At 41.9% G+C, this 27,975-nt stretch overlaps 1 protein-coding gene across 7 annotated transcripts; it reads right to left on the reverse strand.

Moving 5' to 3' along the window:
• Nucleotides 1–1,551: 1,551 nt before the first annotated feature.
• akap11 (A kinase (PRKA) anchor protein 11) lies at nt 1,552–26,255 on the reverse strand. Of its 7 annotated transcripts, none has more exons than XM_072397349.1 (12): nt 26,183–26,255; nt 22,463–22,571; nt 20,509–20,619; nt 20,368–20,421; nt 20,021–20,152; nt 17,892–18,156; nt 13,362–17,727; nt 12,970–13,110; nt 8,948–9,031; nt 6,338–6,438; nt 5,053–5,252; nt 1,552–4,183 (listed from the first exon to the last, which is right to left on the reverse strand). In XM_072397349.1, the coding sequence occupies exons 2-12, from the start codon at nt 22,523–22,525 to the stop codon at nt 3,998–4,000; spliced, it is 5,703 nt and encodes a 1,900-aa protein (XP_072253450.1). In that variant the 5' UTR covers nt 22,526–22,571; nt 26,183–26,255; the 3' UTR covers nt 1,552–3,997. The 7 variants fall into 7 exon arrangements, with proteins under 7 accessions (XP_072253450.1, XP_072253448.1, XP_072253452.1 ...); XM_072397347.1 differs by having other exon boundaries at nt 8,948–9,034; XM_072397351.1 differs by having other exon boundaries at nt 6,338–6,384; nt 26,183–26,254.
• Nucleotides 26,256–27,975: the final 1,720 nt, after the last annotated feature.

Consider the following 27,975-nt stretch of genomic DNA (forward strand, 5'->3'; position numbering starts at 1 on the left):
AAATATTAGTGAAACATAAAATACTTATTATGTTCCTTTTCAATGATTCTCTTACAACAATGTATGTACAATGTATTATTACTATTGATATATTGGCCTGTAGCCTTTAATTCATTTAGATCACTTTAGAGCTGTGGTGGTTTTGTTATGATTGGCTTTGTTCTGAGACATTATGTATTCATATTCTGGATTTTACTAAATAACCTATGTTCCAAGTTTGTACTTTTCCACTCTGCTCATACTACACAATAGATGACCTTAGATGGTCCAAGACTTTAAGATAGCATTACTAAATAACCGGGTCAGATGAAGCTTCTCTGTCTTGTCAGACGGACTGGTACATTCCTAAAACAACACTCACACACACATTGTTTATCACATCCAAAGAACACGACGAGGACAGTGGTTGGCCTGCTCATGCCACTAAAAACTATAATTTACTCTGTTATACTCTGTCAAGTGTAAGTACGACCTATGGGAGATAAAGCTGAATATAAATATCAAATGTTTCTGGATATTGGGGCTCGGCCTGACGGATTTCCTGCGAGAGCTCATCACTCAGAGTCCAGCGCTGCCATATACTTTACATGTGACCTCTAGTAAATACATTGTTTAACTTGAGATGTTCTTGGGCTTCCAATGAAATAATCAGGCTTATCTAAGAAAATATGCTTCAACGGATTTCAGATTGAACTTTTTTCTTTCATGAAAAAAAAGATGGCTGTCCTGTAAATATGGTAGAGTGACAAGTACAATATTTAACTATGAAATGGGGTGAAGTATAGATGGAGATTTGGTGGTATAATGGTATAACATGGAGATTTAAATACAAGTATGTCAACACTGAAAAAAGAGATATTACTGAGAAATATCTTGGAAGAATTCACATAAAAGCAGCTTATTCTCATGTCTCAGACTCTACAGCCAGGAATGTTTAGAATTTTTTTGTTAAATAGAGCAATGAGCTATTAATTGCTGTTTTCTCTACTACAAAATGGGTGTGATTTCTCATGCATTGTATGAACTTCAGTTCTGTTGGATGGAGCAGCGTGGCTACGTTTTACAAATCAACATCATAAAATAAAATGATACTGAATTTTACAGGACAGAAATGGATTTGAGTTGAGCATTAATTAGACTGAATTGAAATTAATCGGATTATAATGATTGGAATGGATTAGAATAAATTGCACTGCATTGAAATGATCTGGGATGTAATGAGTTTGCTGAACTGAGATGAATTAGCTTATAATGAGTTAGATTCTATTGGATCATTATTAACTGGACTGAACTGAAAATGACTGAATTAAAATTAACTAGATTATAATTAACTAAACTCAATTGGACTGGATATTAAAGTGGTTTAAATTGCACCATATTCAATATTAATTTCCAGTTGAGGCAATGAGGGGTTGCGACTCTTCTCGCTGCTGCACACCATGTTCGTTTGTTCAAAATTTCCTAGAATTGAACTTAATTAATTGAATTTAATTCCATTTTTGCACACAAAGTGAAGAAATATTCAACATGTGGTACAAATGTGAGACAAAATATCAGAGCACATAAAAAGCTTTATTGTCACACCAAGCTTTAACATAAACAAAGTTAGATTTCAAGCTTAGAATGTGGAAACTATTCAGCAGTGCCACTAAGGAAGATAACTCACTGTTGTACATTTTAACATAATTTAATAAATATCTTCATTTAGCAGGATTTAACAAGGAAGCAGGGTGATACAGGTGAGAGAAGGTGATGCACTTTTCTTCATCGTTTAAGTTTTCCTTCCTGTGGCTGGAGAGGCAGAAAGCAACACTGGGAACAACAGTAGCAAAACAGATTTACAGTATATCTGCCCCTACATGGAATCTTGGCAGGCTCATAACACATTCAGCTTTCACAAACACAACAATATAGCGCTAGAGGTCATCTGGGATGCACGGGAATGTAAAGGAGATAAAGAAGGAGAACACAAAAGGGAGTGGGTGCTGGATAAAACCTGGGGAAGTCCTACTTGAAATGAAATACCAGGAGAGAATTTGTATATTGTGATGCGAAGACTCTTAATACATTCCTTTAATGTAAACCAATAAACTCTCATACGTCCGAGGTTAATACTCAACCGTTTCTTCATTTCTGCAAGTATGTTCGATAATAACTTGGGTATTACTTTGGATTCTTTTTTTTTTTTTTTTTAAATACATACAATCATACAGAACAAACACCTTTGAGATTATATGACAATTTGGCAGCCTGGAGATTAAGCAGGAACAAACAAGTCATCTGCAAGGGCCTGTATCATACTGAGGCAGTGTGAACCCATCACTGCAGCTCAATTAATGCAGGCCAGCGTATAAACAAAGAGAATAATGTTGAGCTTCAAAAGTCTGATTGAGCCATGCAGGCGTACACCACCAACAACACTTAAGTTACTAATAATAGATGTGAGGTCGTTGTATATTACAGTGTTTCAACCTCAAGACCTCGCAGCATCAAGTCATCCTTCGGTCCCTCATTCAGAAAACAAACACAATAACAAAAAATAAATACAAACAAATCCCAATAACCTTTCTTTGGGGAAGAATTGTGGGTACAGTGGCATGTACAGCGCAGGCTGTTCATGCTGAGAGTGAAGTCACAGAGGAGGCCAGGTCTAGAAATGCCCGGCCTCTCCTTGGCCCAATCAAAAAAAAGTGCATCTCAGCGAGTAGCTGGTAGTGCTGTGCGTGTTGGTGAGTAACGTGGGTGTGTGGAAGTTGTGGTGCCTCGAACTCCCTGATTCCACAAGGTGACTGAAGCGCGTGGGTGACAGAATGTGTGAGTCTCGGCTTTAGCTATGCAGATGCTGCTAATTTGTGGTTTTCTTTTTGGAGGTGCAGACAACACCGGAGTCTTTAATTACTATCTGCGTCACTGGATCTTCCCCGAACTCGATGTGCCCCCCCCTGACAAAGCAGCGACTCACACACTTACTACTGGCTGGAGTTGCAGATGATCACCTATGAGCTACATTTGGCAATTTTAGACCAATACAACTCTTTTTTTCATAACTTTGAGCAGCATTTCATGCTTGATTAGATAATCTACCTTGAAAATATATACTTTTTTTTTCTTTTAAACCCCCCCCACCATGGTAAACATCATCCACTCTAAATGTCTTACTAAGTTTGACAAGCGAGGAGATTGTTGCTAAGCAAGGAGATAAAACAGGAAAATTCTTGAGAGGCAATTTCATTAGCTGCTTTTTATCATTTTGCAGCCAAATTTATAGCTCTTTCATCATAAAAACAAAATGACATGAAAGTTTTTACATCTTATGTTTCTACATGAATGGCAGCACATTGATGAAATATGAAACGTCACTTTCCCTGCATTTAGAGCTCCAGAATAACTTCACTGAAGTAAACTGAATGCTTACTTCTCAGTGAATTAACACTGTCGGTGGGGGGTAGCTGTGTTCTTGAATTGGTTCTGATAGCACAAGGGTGTGGTGTGATGTGTGTGTGTGCGCACAGTTGGTCTCTTAACATGTGGAAACACCACCACAGAGGTGAGCTGTGGATGTGATGACATCATCTGCCCAGCAGCTGTGGGGATTCCCTGACAACCCAAAAAAAAACATTCTCTTTCTCTCACTTCATTTGTGTGTCTGTCTGGAAACACACGGGGTGGGTCCCGCTGTCTCACAAACCGGCCCGAGCACAACGGCAGCTCGATGTGAGGACTTCCGCTCGGCTGTGTGGGCGGCGCCTCAGACGGCGCACTAAATAATCCAGTGATACAAGCAAAAGGATAAATAATAAATCTCCAACAACAAAACAGAAGGTGGAAACAAAAACAGAATACAACAGAAGTACTTCTTGGTCACAGCATGCGTTGCAAAATACATGCCGCCCACATTCATGACAGTAAGACGGATTAGCTGATCTGTGTGGCGCCCTCTGGAGGCTGTTGTGTTTGCAAAGGCCTGTGTGGAACAGAGGAGAGGAAGAAAAAAGCTCTAAGCAAGCTCCAGCAGCCACTGGAAGAGGGGGGTGCGGTGAGGATCTCTGCCCGCCTGTAGTGCCTCTTCTCTGGCCGGGAGGAGACCATGCGCCTGGTTCTCCTCGCAGTAGCGGAGCAGTGTGTGCAGCAGATCTCCCACCTTCCACTTCCTCTCTCGTAGCCTCTGCACCACCACCGGCAGCTGAAACGTCACACGGTTATCACTCAGATCAGAAGACACACAGATCCATTCCAAATTATCAATATGGTACACTGCCACCAAAAGGATCGAGGTAATGTTCTATAGTTTACCAACACTCAAGTTGTAGATATATTAAGGTAAGGAAGTAAGGTAATATTCCTTACCCAAAATCTTAAAGAAATCAAGTCATTAAAAAATGATGCATGTATTAGTATCGAGGTGTCTGATCTTTTCATTACTATGAACCTCTGGTTGCTAAACACAGCTGAGGGGAACCACAGCAGGGTTCTCTAACAAGTAATAGTCATTAGAACCATGCAGGCTACATTTCTAACTTGGACAGCAGATATTTTAGCTTCTTTTATCATTCATGGGACCGTTCCCGGCGGTCAGAAAACGAACCTGTAACTCCACCTCTTTGAACAGTAAGAAGATCCACCTGATGGTGGAACTAGGTAGTACATCTGAGAGTGCATATAATGTGCATATCTTCTTTTTTTCTAGTCAATGTATTTATATCTCAGCCAATTGTTAAGAGGGAATTATCTGACATCTCGACTCGTGACTAAAACCAACATCTGGAAAAAAGATGACTGTCGTCAGAGCTGTGTGACTGGAACATTAAACAACTTGTTTCACTTCATCATTACAGAAGCTGGTTTGCGGCTGTTTGTCTCTACAACAAAGTTAACTCTGGAGGAATCCAGGGCACCACTTTTCAGGACTGCAACCTTTAAAAATCAACAGTAACAGAAAGCATGACTGCTTTCACTGTAGCGACATGACGTGGTTAAAGAAGACTTGTTGAATAATAAATACCACAGTGGGAGCCTGTTTGAGTCGGGGGTAATGAAAACGCTCAGAATCACCTGCTGCAGTTCTCTGTCAGGACTCAGCTGGATCTGAGTGATGTCGGCCATGGAGGCCGCCACCCACTGCAGCATGCTTCTGAGCTGGGGGTCGGGGGTCACATGTTGAGAGCCACGCCTGAACTCCCTAACATCCGAGTTCACAATGAGCAGAGCGGTCTTGGGAGCCTGCACCTGAGTCCTGTCCACACAGAGTGTCCCTGCAGCACAGAGTGATGTCATCAATCAGCCTAACGTCGACAGTTACAGACAACAATTATTCCCAACTCAAGCACAGACAGATCCACTGAGGGTTAATGTGTAACAGCGTTCTTCTGGGTTCCCACAGTTCTATAGACCAAAAATGACTAACCCCCTCCCCTCACACTGGGGCTGCTGTAGTTTGACACACATGTAATGCATTGGTGTGGCTGAATATGGGGGTGGTAAAATCCCCTTCAACAACACAGTCAGACAGCCGAGCGCAGACAGCCGGAATCCAACTGCTGTCCAAGTCTCAGAAGAGTGGAAAGAACAAGACCTCAAATTAACAGAGGGGGCCGTCTTTTGCTCATTTCCATGGATTAAACTGTTTGATTTGGATGTAAGCAAACTTAAAAAATATATATTGAAAAAAAAAAACATAATCTAGCATAACCACTGACTAGACAGTACTTTGCTCAAGTCTTGATCCAGCCCGAATAGTCAAGCAGCCAAACTTTCTTATAACCTTTTAAAGTGGTCTTGAGCAATTGTTCGTTCTGAAGGTCTTTCAATGTTTTTCTTCAGATATCGGCTGCTTTTTTCACTCATTTTCAGTCCACTCCTTGTACCTGAACAGAGGCCCCTTCAACACGGAGCTATGAATTATTCAAACATAAAAAAGGCCCTTAACTCAAGGGATGAACCAGTGTTGTGTCTACACACAACAGACAACTTATCAAACATTACTGAAGCAGTGTGGGATCATCTCGACAGAGAACGAAACCAAAGGCTGCCAACATCCAAAGAATGTCTTCAAGAAGCCTGGAGAACCATTTCTGTTCCTGAAGACTACTTAAAGAAATGACAAGAAAGCTTGTCAAAGAGGGTTCAGGCTGTGTTGAAGAATAAAGGAGCTCAGACCAAATATAGACTATCAGGCTTGTTACAATAGTACAAGCTTAATTTCCATTTATGTTTGTACACGTTTCAATAAATCACTGCACCCATTTCCCATTTTTCTAATAAAAAATAAACACGAGGGGTGGTTTAACACAGTACTGTACATCCTCAAAGGAAGACTGAGGCCAGAAAACACCCTTACCACTGGACTCCTCTTTGACTTCGGTCTCCTTGTCTTCTGTATTGTCACTGTTGGATGAGACACAGGTTGGTGAGAAGAGAGAAATAGCTGAGGATATGAGGCTGCATAAAAAGACAAAGGAACAGGGAGCATGCATTAGCCAACAGCCTTGGAAATGGGCATAGCTGGATATCAAAGGCAATCAATGAAATCATAATCAAAAGACATCTTGGGCACACTGAGGGGAGCATTCCACTTATTTACAGTCAATGTTTTTTTTTTGTTTTTTTTTTTAAGAGTCATTTACTTTATGCTTTAAGGTCTTTTGCCAGATAAGATGCATAGAGTACATCTCAATCAGTGTGAAAGATGATTTTTTTTTCCCCTTCTGAAAATCTACATGATATCCTTTCTGTCAATTTTGCAAATATTTGCTGTGTGACGTGCCAACGGGTAAACAGTCATTTCTCCACTTTATAAGATTGTTAATCACAGTCTTGTTGACACAGCCTGCAGCTACAGACACTCAGACTCTGCTCCATTTGTTATAAAGGATATCATTTTCTTTCAGAGGGGAAATGTCTGAGGAGGGTTTTTTTTTTCGTTTTCTAAATGCATTCCCCATTCAGGGTCATGAAGCATCAAGGATGGCAGAAGCAGAAGAAAAGAACATAACAACCATACAGAATACACAGTTTACCAAAGTACAATGTCAGTGTCATTTTAGCTTAGTCTATTATGAAGGTGCCTAGCAAAGGTTTTCCTAAATGAAAATGTAATAAATCTGTGGTGGTGACCAGCACCATCCACGTTAGAGATTTGGTCTTGAGCTGTTTGTGTTGACAATTTGATCCTGACTTTTTGTGCAGATGCCATTCACATGTTTCACAGTGGGAGGCTTTCTGCTGGCGATGTGCACTCACAGCTGCGAACGCAGGGGAGCAAGACATGAAGCATTGCTTACACTGTGGAAATCTCTGAATTCATCACAACACTTTGGGAATGGCAGACGAGGCATATCCTCAATACCAAGGAGTGAGCAGCAAAAGGTTAGCAGAAAGGAGAATGAATGGGCGATTAACTGCACATTCACTTGCACACAGGTGGTCAATGTTCAGGAATATTTGCTGCTCCATTAACACATTATCTCACCCAATGGTCTCATGAAGATTTCACAAGGTGTTGTGTGTTGTTCAGAACATGATGTGGGTGTTCAGTATTCCAGTGCATGTGTGAAAATGGTCAGATTTTTATGGGTTTTTAATTCCTTAAAAGAAGCTAAACTACAAAACTGTATCTCAGAGAAAATGACCATCTTAATAACAGGTTCTGAACCGGCCATCAGCTAGTTGCTGCACACTGACTGTAGCAGAGAGCAATATGTAGAAAACTTTATTATGTATTAACGTGATCTGAATGTAATTTTCTTTAGATCAAATATTCAGGAGGTGTTGTACAGTGTCTGAGAGAGCTCAGTTTCCTGTGACTTGGACGCAAAATGCAAAGGTAAATACAGAAAACTAGAGCAAATGACTTGGTCAATAACAGGAACATTGAAAGGTTTTACACTAAAAGTAGCGTGTTAAATCTAGCTTTTTAAATACTGTTACGCCTGCTAAAACAAGTCAATTAAATCCTTTTACAACCACCAGAAGTGATGTGTTCAGTAATGTAACCTTCAGTGCTCCGAGGCATGTAACGAATGCAGAACTGGAGTTACAGCCAATAAGGCTGCAGGCTGTAATCCATCCATCCATACATTTAACAGTTTCTGATATTAAAACCTTTCTGAAATAATTAGATGAGTATATCAAATTTGATCTGACCACAAATGTCACCCCCAAACAGTAGGAGAGTGTGTGTGTTTCCAGCAGTTAGTAAATGTGTGTTTATGTAAAAAAAAAGAAAAAGAAAAAATGAATTAAAACATAAGTGAGCAGGGCCCTCTCTTGCAGCCCTGAGTGCAAAATTCTCTGAAGATTAGCATATGCTTCTGGTTGTTGTGTTCCCATCAATGCTGATCGGAGCCAAAGCAGATAAATACCCAAAACTACTTCTGAGGCATTTGATGCAGAACTGAATACTGATTTTACAGTATTCCCACGGCAATTTAAAGATGTTTGCTGGTTCTTTGCCATGTCTAAATGCAGCTCAAGAGTGCGAGCAGATTGGGAGTGCTGTGCCTCAATGAGCAGCAACAAGCATGGAGAAAGCAAAAATACATTCTACCACACAAGCCTTCATATTTCATACATCTAGGACTACATCAAATTCTTATTAAGCAACCACACTATACACAGAAACAGCAAAACTTAAAAAACACATTGCATGCAGACATTAGCATCAACAAGCATATACCATGTCAAATATATTTATATTTGGAGCTACAATGTGGTCATGCAAGGGGCTGGTGGTTCCTAGTATGAGACAAAGAACAAATCTAAATTCCTTTGTACAATGCTTTGAGTTATTTTCACATGATGAAACAATTCCCCAATTCTGTGTTGGTCTTTCCTCTGATGAATCTGTCACTGCTTTCCCTTCACAGTAAATTTAGTAACTCAGCTCATTCTTTGTCCCATTCTAGGTGAACCCTGAGGTAGTTAAAGGTTAACCCAGTCGCTGACCAACCTGTCAGAGGGGGAAAATGACATGCGCTCCTCACAAACCTCCCCCTCCAGGCCCAGACTGCTCCAGCTACTGCTGTTCCCATTGCTGCTGAGGAGAGAGGGCATGTAACGCACTGCGATAACACTAAATGCAACAAAAGATCAGGATATAATAAGCAGTTTCCTCCAGTTTGTTACAATGACTTAATCCATCATGAACTGTTAATAAACAAAACTTAGGCTGATGAGCATTTGGAATGATCCGTTAACTGTCAGGTGAGGTTCAAAACAGAGGAGGATTCTTCAAATGATGCAGCTTTTTCCACTGTATTGTATACCTCACTGAATCATCTGTAATGTCGGTAGAGATAATTTGTTGCTAAAAGCCTAAGATGTGAGATCACTGCATTCACATGGCGTTAATCTTGTGGGTTCCACCAGGACAACGAGCTGGCAACAGAGGCACAACAACACTCTGTTATTAGTCAATGATTAGCCTACTGGCTGGAACCTGCACACAACCTCAGTGAACCTGAAAGGAGCAATGTTTCTGGTATCTAAAAATATCTCCATCAATGTGCATTAGCTCAGGCTTCTCCTTGTGGTTTCACCAAATGATTCATGTTAGGAGCTGCTTAATTTAGTCAATCTTCATGCTCAGTGTCTAAACAAGCTCATGGAGATGTTTCTCTTGTTGTGTTTTCCAGATGTTTTCTTCCAACACTTCATCTGCTGAGGGTGGTTGCAGCAGACTTTTGAGGAGTCTCATGAATTACACATGATGGACTTTGTTCCTGTAGAAACAGTGCCTGAAGTGAGGAGAGTGCTCAAAGACACACCTTTAGAAAATATTATGATAGATTGACTCAGTCCCAATGGCCAAAATAACAAGCTGTTCTCACACTGTATTGTTTTGGTATCTTGGGAAAGAATTTCAGATGTTGTCAGTTTTGCTTCCATAGAGATAAAAATCTTTGCCAGAAATGTAAAACATCTCATTCCAAGAGACTTCATCAGATCATGTCCCAGAGAAGTCGGAAAGTCAGACTCAGGGTCTTGCCATGGTTCTGTGCCTGTGCATTGGTGCTTTGCATGCCAAGTCTACTCGCCGTGTGATTTATCCAAGTAGTCTGACAGGACAACTACACCACTGCACCTCCTGTAGGCCCTGTTTCTGCCTGAAGAAATGTTCACACCACACTATGTCACTATGAGTGCCTGTGTCAGTTGTTGCTTATAACATAGGATTCTGTGAGCCACAGATCAAAGCAATGCTACTGTAGTGGCTTATATAATTCAACTAATGTTTAGGTTTCAAACGCCTCAAAGCTGATCCACAGCATTTTATCTAACATGGTCCAACACTGTATAAAGTCTCCCAAAGTTCTGCTGTGGGACGTTACTGTGCAGGATTCATTACATGACTGACACATGACCAGTAAAAAGCTATTTTAATGACCCCATTTCTCTAAATAAATGCTAAAACTATAGTCCAAGTTTGATAATCGTTTGTCAGCATGACGTGAAATTAAACAGAAAAGTAAAAAGCTTTTTCATCGTATGCTTATTATCAACAACTGTTTTTGTATCAGGGTTGCTTGTAATTGCCTCTGTGAGTGCATGTAGACATGCACTTTGATGGGGATTGGTTTAAAACAGAGGGAACGGGAGGCTGCAGGTGACAAGGGTGTTCAAAATTCTAGCAGTTCTTTTCTGGTTTCCAAGATCTTTGCCTTCTGCAACTTTAACATCAATCAAATACCAAGTCCCTCTATTATCGCCATGTTCATTGATTACATCCAATTGTTTAGTACAGTGTGACTTTTATGGTGGGCTCCCTCGTGGAAACCTCCGATAATCGGTGCATTACTCGAACAAGCATGTGAACAATCAACACTGACAATAGAACTGGTCGTCTACATTCGTGTGAAATTATAAATGCGAGTATGTAAACTGAGAAGTTAAGTTTGTGTATGAATGACTTACTTACTATACAACTTTCTGTAGTAGCAGTCATTTGCGTCAGTTTATGCGAGTGTTTGAGCCTTTCTCAGCTATGGCGCTGTGTCTCAATTTGCTTGGACAATGATTAGTGCGTCAGGCATAAATCCATCTTACAAACAGGAGCAGGAAAGGACTGTAAAAGACTACTGTATAACATGGCCAAAGCTTTAAGTTTCAAGTCCATAATGAAATAGAAAAAGGCAACCGACTCCAAGTAGCACCGACTTAAAACCTTTAGGAACACCACTTTAATCCAATAAAAACAAACCATTTTGTTACAGATAAATCCCTGTTATAATAACTTTTTCACTTGGATGACAGTAGTTGATTTTATTTTCAAGGAAAAAAAACATAAATTAGTGTACTGCTTTAGGAGAACAAAGGAATGCCCCCCCTCACACACCTTCCCTAAACTACGATGGCTGAAAAAACCCACAAATGGCCAGTTCTAGGCTCAGTTGGCGGGTTTGTCTTTTCTGGGCTCCTGTAGTAACAGCGAGGCGAGGGGGAAGAGGAACTTATTGTATGTTAACATAGTCATTTCATGTTCTACGGTAATAAAAACACATTTTTATTCTATTCTTATTTTTAAATGAATCTACAAGATAAATTGTAGATATCACACTCCTGCTAAAATTATTTCTCATGAAAGCATTTATCAGAGATTCAATTCAAATGGAAAGAATATCAATGTGTTGTGTTTTACTTTAATTTATGCAGTACTGCTAACTTGTTTCGGTTAATCTGTGTTTACTCTAATGATGAACTGATTGCATGTGGTGCAGTAGTGTAGGATTACATAGGATTTACTTGAACTCTGCTCTTTTTAAACAAATCAATGTGGCCTTGAATTAAATTACAGTGCTGTTAGTTTACAGGCAAGCAGTTAGTATTGAATTTACTTCTCCATACTGATTAATAGTTTCCTTCTTGCAAAATGCTGCTTGCGGATTGGCAGCTGCAACATAAGCACATCGGTTTCTGTATACTTTACACTTCATGCAGAGGAGTTGACAAAGTGCTGTCCTGTGACAGCAGGACACATTTTACACGGTGTTCCTTTCTTTGCAATATTTCAGTCACATAAATTATGAGAGACATTCCTGTTAAAAAGAGTGGACCTTCAACATCGCCTGCCGATTCCTCCTTTGAACTGTCCTCATTGGAAATCTTTGACTTTGAAGCGACACGGTAATCTGAGTCATCTTTCCTTATGAAAAATACAGGAGCTAGCAAAACGTACCACTCCCTGCTGGTAATAACACATAGGATAAATGAAGGACATGTTTACTGATGTTCTTCATTACAAAATTGAGTATCTCTGTCTCCAAAAACAGTAGCTAAATAGAACTACCAAATCCAATTCTGCAGCCCTGCTTCCCCAAACCAAAAGATTAAAGCCCTGCATACACTGTCCCCAGATAATTCAACAGTTCGATAAGTCCACAGCTCAGATGCTTGCATAACACTTGTTAAATTGTATGTTAATACATTGTTTACTTTCAAAGGACAGACCCAGTATAGAAACAAACCGTTCCGCCTGAGAGATGGCTGCACTAACAGTTCATACAAAATAAATAAAAATGTCAGTGCAACATGGGAAAACCCTTGGAATAAAAACTGCATGCTGCACAACTCCCCATCCAGCTAGAAAAACAACCCAAAGCTACTTCTAAAATATACTTGTTTGTACCACTTTGCTGTGTCAAATCACGCTGTTGACTGTTTATTGTAACCAACAAAGTGGCTACAGGCAGAAACTGCTGGAGATTAAATTAAAAGGGTGGACAGATGGAGGCACAAACAAATTCTCATCATCTGACTGTGTTAAAAAAAAAGAAAGAAAGAAAAAAGCTGCGTGGAGACTACAAGCCATTACTAGTTGTATTTGATAACCTTAAAACGTGGAAATGACTATATATCAACATGTATCACAGACACACTACTAAAGCTCTTTAAGACATCTTTAGTGTAAAGTGTCTGAGTAAATGAGTGCACTGTGTTCCAAGAGGTATGTCTGAATAAGTTGCTGGTTTCTACCTGTCACTGAGATGGAGGAAGCTGCTGTTGTCGTCTGGATGATCATCTTCAAAGCTCAGGTTAGACCAGCTGCCCAGACTGTCATCTCCAACGCTCAGTTGCTGGGACACAGTGGACTCTGTGGCCTCCCTACCTGGAGCACTGTAAGAGATGGAAAAATTAAACGAATATTAGCAATTACAAATTCATGATGATAATTGATATAACAAAATGATAAAATAGTTAAACACCAGCTTCTTGTGATGTTATTTTCCCCATCTCCCATGAGATAAACAGCTAATTAAACAAAACTGCTTTGATGCTAAAGTATGTGTGGGTCCTAGTAATAACTATAACTCATGCATGGCAGTCATAGTGTGTAAAAGCTAATTCATATGCTACTCTTAATGTACCTGATGCTGGCAGCCTGACAGATGTTGGACAGCGCTGACGTCATGATCTCTGCAGTTAGGCTCTCAGCGTAGCTGGTGCCATCATGGCCGATGCCGCTGTCAGCGTTAAGGCTGGTGTTACTCAGCTCACGTTTAGCTGTCTCCATTGCCATAGAAACCATCTCCTCTGCAAACGCTGCCCTGTGGTCCAGGTCGATGTGGATCTTGGGAATCTCCACACGGGAGAGCCGCTGACATTCTGCTCCGCTTTTCCTCCTCTGTAATACAGACCGGTTGTGACGCCGGCTGAGTTTGGTGCAGTATGGACACTCTTGGACCTGACAATAACGGCAGGTCCTCTCCCCAAAAGCTCGGACCCCTGCTGGTCCTTCAGACAGTCTCTGGGTGTGAGAGTGTCTGTCTTGGCCTTGTGTCCGAAGATGCTCCCAGGATGAACTTCCAACTGAAGCCAGGCTCATCGTCAATGTGTCATCCACTATCTTCCTGGCATAATGTTCAATAACCTGCATAACCCTACTGCTGTAGCCTCCATCATACAGGCTTCCTGTACTGTGATAGTGTCTGCTCTTATCCTCCTTTGACAACAGAGGACAGGAGAAAGAGTTCCTAATGAGATTATCTGCCATGTCTTCAAGTTTGGATTTCTTATAAAGACAGGAGTCAGTCAGAGACTTGGGAAGTCGTACAGAAGAAAGATGTAGCTTGCGTGTGACATCACAGGTGATACTGTAAGCTAAAGACTCCGCAAAGTTAACCAGATCCATATACTCTCTCTTGCTTTGCTCTTCAGAATCCCTGCAAGAACACTGAGTATCGTCACCTGACTGAAACGATACCGACTCTGCTCCGTCTTTGGGTGATGAGGTCTCACTACTCGATGCTCTCCATTCATCTGGCAAAGACTTAGAGGAGTGAAGGTGGGCACCTGAGGATCTTTGCTTGATCTTATGACTAGCATGAGCCAAACCTAGTTTTATTGAACGGTAAGCCAAACGGCTTGCATACTGGTCCAGCACCAACTCTCTACTGCCACCCTCCTTTTTCAGCACCCTGATGAGGTAGCCAGCATATTCATCGGTCACACTCTCACAGCTGGGATACTCAGAAGACAGGCCAGAGCTAGAACTGGAGATGGTGCTTGAAGCTGAGGTAGGAGACCGGGAAACTGAGGCTATTAAGTCATTAGACCACTGCTCAGCCAGTCTCCCTAACCTCCAGTCTCTGATCTGGTCTGTACTGGGATGAGACTGGTGTCGGTTGTGGTGATTCAAACATTCAGAGCTAGATCTGTCAAAGCTTCTTCGTCTTCTGAGAGCTCTGTGATATGAACACTGCTGTCCAGAGCCCACCATCCTCTTCACATCATTTATGACTTCTCCCGCCACCTCGCCGGCATATACCCACAAGGTGTTTAGGGTCTGCTCTGAGAACTGAGCAACACTGTCTCTCCTCCTCTCGCTGGCCCTGCTCATCTCCCCCTCTTCCTCTGCTACTCCTAGGGTATCCATCTCTGTTGCCATGGACACTATGTGACATGCCAATCGCTCAGCATAGTGAAGAGCTTCCTTGTTGGACATTCTGCGAGAAGACACGTGGTTCAGATCATGTCGACCACCTTCGGCCTCTAAACAACCACTCACACCTCCTTCTTCCACTGGTTCGTCCACTACATCCTCAGTGGCATCTGCCTCCTCAGAGAGAGACCTCATCAGGTTGAGCATAAACTCAGCTTTTTCTTCCTCTGGGATGATGCCTTTTGGCCCAGGGCCTGGCTCAGGTTGATAGTGAGGGGTTGGAGGTGGCGTTGCAGGAGAAAACTCCTTGGCCAGCTTGCTCTTCAGCTTCTTGGAAAACTGTTTTATTTGTTTCTCTTTGGAGACCTCACTGGGCTGCTGAGGCGTGGAGGGAGGAGTACCAGGAGTGCCACCAGATTTTTGGCCAGGGCTTGGTACTGAGTCATCCATTGGTACGGATATCCTGTTGTGTCCACCCACAGCCGTACCCGGTACACCAAGAGTATCCATCATTACAGGATGCGTTTCAGCCACACCTCTCCTCCTGGGATCCATCTCACAACTGACTCTCTGGTTTGAAGAGGCCGTCTGAAAGGAAACAGGATGACTGTGAAGGTCTGCTGCTTGCTCAAAAGGACCACTTTGCTTAACACACCCATCGTATCTGAAACCCTCCCTGTCAGCTCCCTGCTTTGAAGGAGAATCTGGAGTGTCCTGCATTGAGGTTGAGTCCCTTCGGCTTCCGATTGTCTTTGTTAGGAAATCGGCACAATCACCAAAACTCTTCTTCATCTTGGAAGCAGTCATAAGCTCACAAGCCTCCGTTACTATCATATCCACCATGTTACCAGAGAAGTTTTGGAATGGAGACTTTTGTTGGGAGGGGTCTCCACCAGGTGTGGTGCTATGAGTGTGTGAATTGGTGGTAGTCTCAGAGGATGAAACTCTTTTGGGGCTGGACTCTGGGCTATCTAACAGCCTAGCCGTATGCTGACAGGTCTCCTCTGTATCCTGCAAGTGGGAGAGGGCTTGGCCTGCTTGAGGAACAGGAACACAGCTGGCCATGCCTGATACAGTAAACAGGGCATTCTTCATTGTGCAGTTAGCATCCTCTCCTGACGGCACTGGCGCTGCTGCAGCGGAGCTGGCGCTTAAAACCTGCTGGTTAGCAAAGGTGCTGCAGGTGCCAGTGCTCGTGGTTTCTGCACTGACATAGCAGATGTTGTCCAGCGACACACTAATTGCTGCTTGGCTAGTGAAAGTGACATCAGCCTGAGATAGCTCTATGAAAGCCTCCTGGATTACAGACTCAGAGAGGTCTGAAGCATAAGAGGACACCACCTCCTCCTCCTCCTCTTCCTCCTCCTCCTCTTGCCCGTGGCCAAACGACCAATCACTTGGTGTGAGAGGGGTTGAGGGATGGGAGAACTGACACACTTCCATTATGCCCTCAAACACCAGCTCTTCAGCCAGATCGGCAGCAAACCGTGTCACTGTGCTGTGGAAAATCTGCTTTTTCACTGTGAGGAACTCTTTCAGGGCCCCAGAAACAGCCTCACCAACAAGGAAACCAGCTAATCCATTAATAGCTCGTTCTTTCAACACATAGGCATGTCGCATGCCAATTTCATGGAAGGCCATCTGAAAAACCGAGGAGGTAAGTCTGGCAGCTAGGTGACACAATGTGGTGGTACAGGAGGAAACACCTTTTTGAAGGTCTCGGAGGGCGCTGCCCAGGCTCATCTCCACCAGGTCAGAGGCAAACCTCTGAATGCCATCCTTCAGAGACTGGGACTTCTTCTGGAGCTTGGCCACTGTTACAGTTTCCTGAATGTCTGAGAGCTTCATCAAGTAGCCTGAAGGGTTCTTAAACTCCTGGTGGCAGACGCAGGTGAGATTCTTGTTCTCACTGATGTCAACAGCAGACTGGTAGCCACACACAGATCCCAGAATTTCTCTGGACAGACTGCTGGCAAAGTCTGAGTAGGTCTTATACAAGGAACAGAGATCCTGAGGTTTACGTAGCTCTGAGCTGTCCTGCTCATCCATATCTGTCCTCCAGAAGTATTCCAACGGTTCACTAGAGTCAACCAGAGGACTAAAGGCAGAGGAGCTGACAGGACTGAAAAGTGGGCCACCATTCTCCTCAGAGGGGGTCTGCACAAGCCGAGGAGAGTCAGGCACCTCAGAATGAATAGAGTAGGGAGAACCTGGTTTCAATGGAGTGGGTTTTTTCACATTGGCGGGGAGAGTGGGCTGGTCAAAGCAGTGAGGATTCATACCCTTAGTTGAGCACCCCCTGGAAACATATTTGGATTTTGACCCACTGGAGTTAGCCTCAGTAGACTTCTGCGTGGTTGAGGTGTTGGTGGGGTCCAGAGGTAGTATCAGAGTGCAGCTATCTGAGCTCAGCTCCTCCAGGTCATCAAACTGGTCAAAGCTGTCAAAGAATTCACTAACTTCAGAATCGGAGTCTTCAACTCGCTCTCTGGGCCCCCCTGGCACCTGGGGGATATCCAACTTGGCCAGGAGGCTCTTTTGGTAGCCTACTTCATCCAGGAAAATGATTGGGCTGGGGCTGGAACAGTCGGATTCTTCTGATTCACTGACATTAATCGAAGGGGAGGGTAGACGAGCTCCAGGACTGCAGTAGGTCCACTGGGATTCAACACCTGATGATGACCTCTGCACTGTGACAGACACATCTGGGCTCAACTTATGATTGGCTGAATACTTCTTGGAACATGAACTTATGATAATACGGGAGCCTGACAATTCCTTTTTTCTCTTGTGGGCTGGGATGGTCTGTGATGCCACATCACGCTTTTTAAAATGGCAATAAGGAGCTGCAGCTGAGAAGATGGAGAGGAAGTAGACAAAAGGGGAAATTAGTTGAAGACAACATGTTGAATTAACAATCAGAGGTTTTAAAATTCAGGTTTCCTTTTTGGATTTTCCTTATAGGTAAATAAAACCATGGATACTTGAAATGCTACTAAGCTTTAGCTGAACCCACAGGGATGGTCTCCAGTGTCTTCCTCCTCCAGATGCTCCAGGGCTGTGACAAAGTCATCCTCAATTGATGAGACTGACTGGTTGGTGTCATCTTCCTCTGGCTGATTGTTCTCAGTTGTGCCCCTCTGAAGAGTCTGGAGCTCCAGCACATAGCGGACCCCTGCCATGTAGCAACCCAACAAGCCCACCAAAGATGCTACATTGGCCTGAGGATAGACGCTTGAGCTGGGATTATGCCTCAACACACACACAGCCTTTAGCGAACACTAGAGGAAAAAGAAAATCACACACAAAAAAGGAAGCGAAAGAGAGGAGAAATGTTAAAAATGTTGGTCTGGCTGGCAGGTGATTTAAAACAAACAAACAGTCTACAAACTTTTAAATCCATCCTATCCTGTAATCATTTGGTCAGACCAGCTGCTGTTGTGAAAGATCTTGAAAATGTAAACTGAATTCACATGTAGATTTTTTTTAATCCTGCAGGAGGGCGGAAGTGGGCTGGAAGAGGACTGTTATGTCTGTGCTCTGATTACAAGCTGTCAGAGTACAAAATAATTTTGTGCAAAGCCACGTTTTATAATTCAAATCAGTGGGAGGTCTTATCGTCTCAAATGGATGACAAACCCACAAAATAAGCTGCAGGGCCTCTGGAACCCAAACAAGACATACAGTACCAGGAAAGACAAGGCTGCAGTCATAGGCAGCAAAAACAACATCTGTCTATCTATCCCACCTGCGTTTCCTCAAAAGCGTGAGAAACACTTAGTCTGTTGAACATACCAAAGGCCAAGAAGTGGGAAAACGCTTTAATCAACAACAGCAAGAATTTTGTTTTGCTTGTGAGAGAAAAAACACTTTAAAGTGATATTAATGTTCTTTTGCCATATTTGTGCATTATTCTAGTATAAACAAACTTAAAATCTCACAATTAAACAAGTTTTTTTGCACTTGTGTAATCATAGGTTCAGTTTTTTCCTCAGAAATATGAGGGAATGTACCTAAAGTAACTTATTTGTGCCAAAAATGCTTTTTATATCAATAGAAATAAAAAAAAAGCACTTGTGGAATCAGGAAGAGAACAAATCCCTTCAGCTTTAACACACTGTTGATTTGACTTTAAATAAATAAAACTGCCATTTTTTCCATAACCCACCTCACCAAGAGAGAGAACCTTTTGGATGGATATTATTGGATGTGAAGGATCTGTTTCCTGCCAACATCACGTTTACATGTAAGGTTTAAGGCGCTGTCCCCTTATCACTCCCTGCCACTCCCATTTAGCCCTGTTCCTGCATTCTGTGCCATCACACCACAGGCTGATTGCTCATTCTGGGATTGGGTGGTGGGGACAAGGTCACTGGACTATATGGGTCTTCAAAAGAAGATTCTTCAGAGGCACACTTTAAACAAAGTGTGATGAATAAACTTTTATGTTCAATTAACATGTGTAATAGTCCTTTTGAACTGATTTACAATAGTGTCTCTTGGTAGGAAATAGAAGCTACTACAGTTTTGCTTGTTATGTGTGTGTGAGCTCCCTACAAATGGCAGTAAGAAAGGATTTAATTTGTTCGGCTCTGAAGGAGTGTTTGAAATACATGCAATTACACAATAATCATGTTTTTAAAAAGATAAAACTTGAAGCGAGCACTGCTTACCCTTGCAACACTTAAAGTTCTTGTTGAGACTGAGCAGTGTTATGTCGATTTGTTTTTCGGTTTTATTTTTTTTAAATGGGGATTTGCCTGCACAGCACACAGCAGAGCCACAACGTTGACTCACCTTCCCCTTTTGTTGAGGGTTGGAAGTAATCTGACATGTAAACACAAGAGTGTACATATAATTTCAAATAGACACAGAAGGATGTGTGTTGTACACGCCTCAAAAAGGGTTTGATTACTTTTGCTAAGTAAAAGATTAAATATTTTGATTAATTAAAAGAAGGCACTTTTATTCATTCCATATTGAGAACAGAAGAATGTTGAAAGTTCTTGTTCAAACTGCACGCACAGAGAGGCTTGTGTGCTGTCCAGTTATTAATTCTTACTTCCTGTTTTTGTCTCCCTTCACTTCCCATCTGCTCACTGTTGCTTTGTTCAGAATGCTGACTGAGCAAATTCTCACACCTACCTGAGGCCCAACGTCCCTGTGCTCTGCCAGCCTACGGGAGTCTTTGAGCAAGAGAACCTCATCGTTCCTTAGGCTGTGAACATGGAGAGACCGGAGAAGCTCACACAAGCCCCCTGGCAGAGACGACAGAGCCTGAAGGAAAAAAAATAGACAAAGAATCATCTTCAACTGTAGGACAAAGAAAGAACTCATTGGTAAAATAAGCTTGTTGACTATAAAACTTCCAAATTTGACCTGGGTGAATCGCTAACCTGCTGGCATCAGATTTGACAAGTTACAATGAATTAGTGGGAAATCTCATTTGTGTTTTACCAACATTTATGTTTGTAATTATAAAAAAACCATACCTGCTGGGTGACATCATCTCCTTCACACTGTCCAGGCAGGCACACAAAATGAATCTGAAAGCGATGGTCAGTATTAATGGCTTATGTTTGAATCTGGTTGAGCTTAATTTGTGGGATTGCACAGCGGTTTGAGTGTCAAACCTCTGTCAGTCTTGTGGTGTCTCTGGTTGGCAGCTCCAGGCAAACACTGCATAGCTCCTTTTTATTCCTAAAGAGGCTCTTGGCGGACTGTGCCTCACCATCACGCACAGTCTGCAAACACACACGCAGTATACGGTTAGCCCTAATGAGCTCTCAGAAGCATGCCTGAGGCCTGCCTGAAGGATGCAAAAAGAACTGCTGTCTGCGTCTTGTTTGGTATAGCCTGAGAAGTCATGTCATATTCAAGCTGACATTTGAAATCACTTAAAAGATCCCTACCAAATCTTACCACATTTAAAACTGCAGAAAATATCTGCAGACCACAAGCACAGAAACAGTTAAAGGACAATATTGATCATTCTGAATAGAAAAAGGGACAAAATAAGTGGACAACCTTTTTTTTTTTTAACTCCAGTTTTATCCTGCGGCGGTCTTTTAAAAAGAAATTCTCCCGTGTTAAATGAAAAGAAAAGGAATGAAACTGAAGAGAGACTATCCAGTACTCCATTCTTTCATCCTTGCCTTGTGCTGTGTTGAGGGTGGGCAGTATTGTCCATTCTCCCATCGTTCATTAACAGGACTCTGAGGAAGTCCCCAGCACAGAGCCAGCCTTCTTGATCAGTGAGTTGTATCCAACTGGAAACTGGAGAGTGGGGCTTCGAGTGTCATTTAAAAAGCTCTCTTCAGTGACAGACTGTACTATATTGCCGTAAGAAGATGCCCTCATTATGCCAACTTTGCAAATTCATTCAAACACAAAAATTACACATGTAACCTTTTTGGCTTCCGGTATATACTAAAATGAACTTTTTGATCTACAAGTTCATTTTATATGAAAGGGGCTGCATTTCACCCATCGGGGACGTCTTTAAGTAATCAGCATCTTTTAGGGGGTTACCTCTGCCATTTGGACTGCAGGAATCAGCAGCTGAACAGAGTTCTGGGGAAGAAATTTCCTCCCTAAAAACAGCCTCAGTACAGAGGTAGTACTTTTGAGATCACCCTGAACTTTCAGGGTGTGGCTTGTAGCACTGAATGTTTCTGACTGGCATTCCAAGCATTTTTTCCCCACCTTTCTATCTGAGTCATGTCAGACAAAATCTAAAATAGATCATAAAATCTTTCATGATTTACTGCAGGAATAGTTCTACCTGCAAACCTCAGCAGAGCCTCTACAAGTCAGGAGCCCTTCTTACGCACAAAAAATTGTTTTTCTCCTCAACTTCTACCGGCTGTCACTGCCCTGGGCTCCTGGTGTTCTGGCTTGCCCCCCCACCCCCACCTTTACCATCTCAGGGACATGAGAACATGGCAGAAAGCAGGGAAAAGTTTGTCGAATTTGTTTGACTAACGTCTATGAAGGACTGTCATGTGAAAGCCTATCTCATCATTCAACTTATATCTTTTTTTTTTAAAAACTTTAATTGGAACACAGAGGGACTCCCCACACGCCTCCACCAAAGGAGGGAGGGGAGTGCCTGGAGTCATGAGACAGACAGACGGGGACACGGACTGTACAACGCTGTGGGTTAGGAGAATAAATAGAAGGTTAAGTTTAATCGTAGTTCTATTTACAAAAGGGAAAATTCTTGATTTTTGTAATCACAATGAATGTTTTAATTATTCATTCTGTTAAAGTTACGTGTGTTATAAAAAACGTCCCCTTTCTTCCAAGAGGGAAGCACTTTTATCAAGGTTTTGAGGTGAATTTGAAGGTGCATTGTGTCACCGTCAGAAATCCTTTGTCATTTGCAGTTTGTGGTTTTAAAGAAACAGACAAATGAAACCAAGTCTGGTGGGAAAATTGAAAAGAAACAGACTTTTATCTTTCTGCCATATGGTGGAGCCCTGTGTTCCACCGATGAAGGTACAAAAGTCACACCACGGGCAGAATGCGCTGAGGCTACATTACAGCCCATAACTGAATAAAACGCACGTGTCCCGGCAATCTCACCTCTTTCCGGACGGAGCCCCTGGCCCTTACTGGGACTCCTCTGATACGAGCACAAGCATCCATAGCAACAAAGAGCTGCACCTGGCTGGTTGGCTGACTGGCAGCTCACCTGGAAACAGAAGGAAGCCAGGAGGCATAGAAAAAAAGAAAACAACAGGGTGGGGACAAAGCAAAGAAGTTTTAAAGAATGAGGTAAGGTTAAGCTGCAGGAATGAGAGGGAGTATAAAGAATTCTGAGTTATATCATCACTTTTTTAAGATCCCCCTTCTATCAACGATCCTCAACATGTAAAAGAAAACATATTTGTACTGTTGCTCTAACACGCCGTCCCACCCAGAGTAATGACAGGATCAGTGTTATTACATTTTGATAATGGACATGAAAAGAATAAGAAGCACATTGTGAAAAAGAGTTACTCAAGAAAGAGCCAAGTCACTGTGCCCGTGTACCGGTTAAGTGAGGCCTGCGAGATTACTAAAACATTGAGCTATGGCATTGCAGGCCATACTTCTTTGATATTCTGAATGCAGCGCGGCCTGCATCAAAGATCAAACAGTGCGGTAAGACTGTGTGTGTGCTCTGAGCCGGGAAAACGCACTTGGTAAGCACAATGAGAGTGCAAATGAAGGAGGCAAAATATTTACAGTGTACAAGAGGGAAAAGTTTCCCAAGAAATCCAAGCCTCTCCTTTGAGGTATGATCCAAAGCAGCGAGCTGAGTCTAGATGTAGGCAGGTGGTCCTATTGATCAGCCCATCCTGCATCCTGAGAAGCAGTGGGATAGAGTACATTCCATCGGCTTCCTCTGGTGATCAAGGACCTCCTGGCTTCTCACGGGTGCTTTGGTGGGCCGTAGAAGAACAACACAACCAGCCAAAGCTTCCTAACCTCAACTATGCAGAGCATCCCAATTCAATCACAAGTGCAGCCGGCACAATGATATCTTTCATAGCAGCAATTTGATTCTTTTTTTTTTTTTCTTTTTTGGACCGGGATATTTGATATTTAGTGCACAGCTTTGGCATTCAGAGATACAGCTGTGCAAGTTAGTGAGAACCAACTCCGCAGCCCTACATCATCACCTTAAGAGGTCACGTGATGAGTTGTGTATTTACTTTTTCCTGCAATAAAAAAAAACTGCAGTAGGTGCAAGCGTTAAAGAGCTAAATCATAAAAATTCCTAACATTTGCACAAGCATTCAACAGAGCTCAGCAGATCTAGCCAGAGGATTGTGGAGGTGATCGTTTCCGAAGGGAATCAGAAAAACACCCCGTCACAGGAATTCCTGTGTAGTCTAAAGTCCTGTTTGGTTGGGGGCCAAGCCGAGGGGGGGTAAATTTCAAGTGTCGGTGGCCGGACGGATAGATCAACAGGCAGAGTGAAACAATCACCGTCTGGAGAATTTGGGAAAACCTTAAAGCTCACAACAAGAACAAAAACCAGGCTGCAACGAGGCACAGGTGTAAGGAAGCGTAAGAGTTGAAGAGTCAAACATGTGGTCACTGAAATACATCGTTCTGGATAGTTTTCTAAGTCAACTGATCCATGTTTTAACAAAAGTTGGTGTTAACAACCCAATGCCTATTAAATAAATTCTGTTTTGAGATGGAATAAATGCTTTCATCACAGGAGTGCGGAGTTAAAATAGCTCAATATATTTTTATGTAATAGCTGATTGTCAGCAATTAAAAGATTACTACAAGACTATTATAAGAGTATGTCCTACTTCTAACTTTTTTCACTGCAGATATTCAGCAAATACAAGTGAAGCAAAAGTCATTGATGATGGCGACTAAGTATCCCAAGAAGACATGAAAAGAAATCTGACCACACAACACAAGAACCCTGACACTTTCACGTGCATGAAGTGCTGCCAAGTTTAAGCTTCTCTATCACACTTTGGTTTTCAAACAATAACAAATTAAAATGTCTTTAAAGCAACATCCTTATGAATAACATTAAAATTGGTTGTCCTCCATCTGCAGTCCTGGGAAAAAATAAACGTAGACCCTTTAACGTCTTCTAAGATTTTATGTATCAGGATTCAGGGCATTAAGAAAAAAATTATCTGGTACTTAGCTACCATAGATGAACAACAACGTGGAATACGTTATACCATTTAAACAGAAACTAAGACAAAATGCAGAAGCTGTGTGTGTGAGTGAGGTGTCCACACTTATTCTCAAGTGGAAAACATTCAAGACAGATGTCAGTCTTCCCAGGAATGGACGTCCCGGCAAGTTCACCCCAAGGCTAGCCGGTTTAACGTTTAGAGAGATTACAAAAACTGGGCTTGTTCTGCAGCCACAGGACCTGGGCACCTTGCAGTCATTGAGTCCACCATCAACTCCTCTGGATACCAAAGTATTCTAGAGTCAACCGTGAGGCCATCTGTCCGACAGCTAAAGCTTGGCTGAAACTGTCTCATCAACAGGACAATGATCCCAAACACAGCAACAAATCTACAACAGAAAATCTGAAAAAGAAAAAAGTCGAGGTGTTGCTCTCTGACTGAAATGCTGTGGTGGGACCTCAAGAGAGGAGAGCATAAACAAATGCTGCAAACCTCAAATGAGTGAAGCAATGTTGTGAAGAAGAGTTAGCTGAAATTCCTCCCCGGAATGATGTGAGAGACTGATAACATCATACAGAAAACAGTTACTTCACGTTATTGTTGCTAAAGGTGGTTCTAAAAGCTGTTGAATCATAGGGCGGACATGGTTTTCAAACACTGCTTCTGTACTTTGGCTTAGTTTTTGTTCAATAAATAATGACATGATGTCAGCTGCCTTGTAGTCATTTGAGGTTTTATTTTGCCAACTTAAAGACCCGATAAGCACCAGATGATTTATCATTATTATTTCCTGATAAGTCTTGCCTTAGGTGTCGACATTCAGATGACTGAATAAAACCAGATAGGCTAATGTGATTATCTATGAGGGTTGTCTTTCCCTTGAATTCAAACCTCTGTGGTGTTCTCAAAATACAACAGGAAGGAGGGAAATAAAAAAAATAAAACAGTATGACATTATGCTGTCCCTACACACTGCATTAAATAAATGTATGGTCCTATACAGACGACTGCATGATCACTGCTGCTTGAACACGAGAATAAAAACACTCCGTGAACCGTGGCTTGTTGACAACTTTCACATCTGAATGTTACTGACCTCGACTCTGGATATTAGAAAACGCTGCGCTTCAGATTCCCGTTAGCTTTCCCAAATTTCAATAAAAGGCCTCCCGACCATACTGGGTGTTCGAAGGAGTAACAGCTCACGGGGCTGGTACCACCACCGAAGGTAGCAGGCCACGGAGGAGCCTCTCACTGTGGATGCTGATGTTGATTCACGACCATTCAGGCTCGATGCGGTAACGGCCAAAAACACACGAACCGTTTACTTGCTGGCTTGTCGTTTCACGCCATTTACACTGATACGCACAGGTTATAACAACCCCTCAGAGTACATACTTTGACAAAAAATCCGTGACGACACAATGCTTGTTGCTGGTTGACAGCCTGTCAATCACTGAGCTAACAGCAGAACCAGGCCGCGGTCGGATCTGTCTGTTGTCATCCCATTGTTGCTAGCTAATACAGCCATCAAGCTAACGGCGACACTTGGGTAAAATCAAATAGTAAACAGACGGAAGTATTTGATCATAAGCGGTTTATTCTAAACATGTCTGTTAACTGTTATAAAGTCATCTCATCTCACCTCTCAGTGTCGGACTCCAGCAGCGCTGTCAGGAGCCGCTGTGTTTGATGCGCGATACGGGAACGATTCGACTATTTGGAATTCGTTCAACCACGACACACTCAGATGAACCTTCACTAAACTGGAGTTGGAACGGGAACTTGGACACCCTTCAAAACTTTGAGCTTTTGTAACAATATACAATCAGCACTTTATTTCATCTTCAAACCTGCCCCAAATATAAACTGGATGAGTCACTCATTTGGGATTATTTCTATCGACTCCTTAAAGTGAACTGAACTGCCCATTCACGGCCTACTGCAGATCTTCCAAAGTCTTCCCATGAAAACAAGAGTCAGGGGTAGTTAATCGCACACCGATAAAACTATTATCAGTCTATGACAGAACAATCAAACAGTGGGCAAATTACCAAAATGTGTAGCCCGCTTTAAGGCTAGAATAGATATAGCAACATGTTTTAGCTATTCTGCCACTGCTAACATTAAGGCATGTGGAACAGCGGAGTTTGTTCAACCAGAGGCTATTTCAGGAGGTCATTCCTGAAAGCAGCAACAGCGATTATGAACATTATGTTATTTTTGTTTTTTTAGGATTGTGAAGAATACATGTACATTATATTGTGTAATTTTGGAGATAGTTACACTTGTTATAAACCCAAATTATATTGTAAAAATATGTAATTAAATTACATATTGAAAGTTTGTTGAAATTAAATTAGTTAGATTGTCAAGAATGACCTGATAGCATTCTGACTTTTACATTTATTATTATTATCATCATCATTATCATCATTATTATTATAATATAGGGCTACAATAATGTGCCTTAAGGAAAGAATACAGGACACCCGTGGATTTATTGTAAACATATTTTGTGAGATTAATTTGATTTCACAAATTCTTAATGTTGAGAATATGATCTTTTCAGATTGACACTTTTAATGGTCACCTAGTGTGTGTTTTTTAAATGATATGCAGATAAATTAGTTCTCAATACTTCTTTTAAAATGTGAGATGCACATTTTAAGTTTGAGACTCATCTTACATAAACAAAATCCTCTACATGGCCTCTGACTAGATATTGACTGCAACAAAAAAAACTAACATAAAACAGCAATTCACATGTTGTAGAGTGCTACATCCAATCATACACCTATAGTTTGTATCAGTGCTGGCTTAATGGAGATGATTACATTTTCACCGAATTTTCCGTAAATTTGCTATATATGCAGAATGCCTTGTTTGCTCTGAAAATGTTTTATTCTCAGCATCAATGATACCTTCATAAATTGAGTCATCCATGCCTTGGACACTGATTCACCCCCATACCGTCACAGACGCTGGTTTTTGCACCTTTCTCTGCTAACAACCTGGATGATCCTTCTCATCTTTGTTATGTCAAAGCTGATGTCTGTTTTTTTCCCAAAAGCAGCAGAAAAGTGGACTCATCTGACCACAGAGCACGTGTCCACTGTCTTTCTGTCCATCTGAGATGAGCTTGTGTCCAGAAAACTTGGCCAGGTCTCCTCCTTATGTAATACAGTTTCAGATTATATTTCTGGATGCAGCGGTGGACTTTTTTGAGTAAAAATAGGGTTCCAAGGTACTCATGAGCCAATGTGGCTGTACTGATCATGGTGGCATGATGGATTCTCATGCAGTGCTGCCTGAGGGCTCACAGGCTCATCCAACAGGGGCTTCTATACTTGGCCTTTATATTCTGAAATTTCCCCAGACTTCCTGAATCTTTCCACAATATTCTGCTCTACAGATTTTTAATGACCAAAGTTTTGC

This window comes from Leuresthes tenuis, unplaced genomic scaffold (assembly GCF_036924035.1).
Source record: "Leuresthes tenuis unplaced genomic scaffold, fLeuTen1.0.hap1 SCAF_12, whole genome shotgun sequence".
Taxonomy (NCBI): domain Eukaryota; kingdom Metazoa; phylum Chordata; class Actinopteri; order Atheriniformes; family Atherinopsidae; genus Leuresthes; species Leuresthes tenuis.

Bases quoted from the DNA above. Each gene is read 5' to 3' on its own strand.
- akap11 (XM_072397347.1), bottom strand. From the start codon at position 22,525: ATGGATGCTTGTGCTCGTATCAGAGGAGTCCCAGTAAGGGCCAGGGGC. The intron at 20,422-20,508 runs GTTTGACACTCA...CATCGCTTTCAG, and splicing joins ACACCACAAGACTGACAGAG to ATTCATTTTGTGTGCCTGCC. The intron at 5,253-6,337 runs GTAAGGGTGTTT...TCTGTGCTGCAG, and splicing joins AGTCAAAGAGGAGTCCAGTG to GGACACTCTGTGTGGACAGG.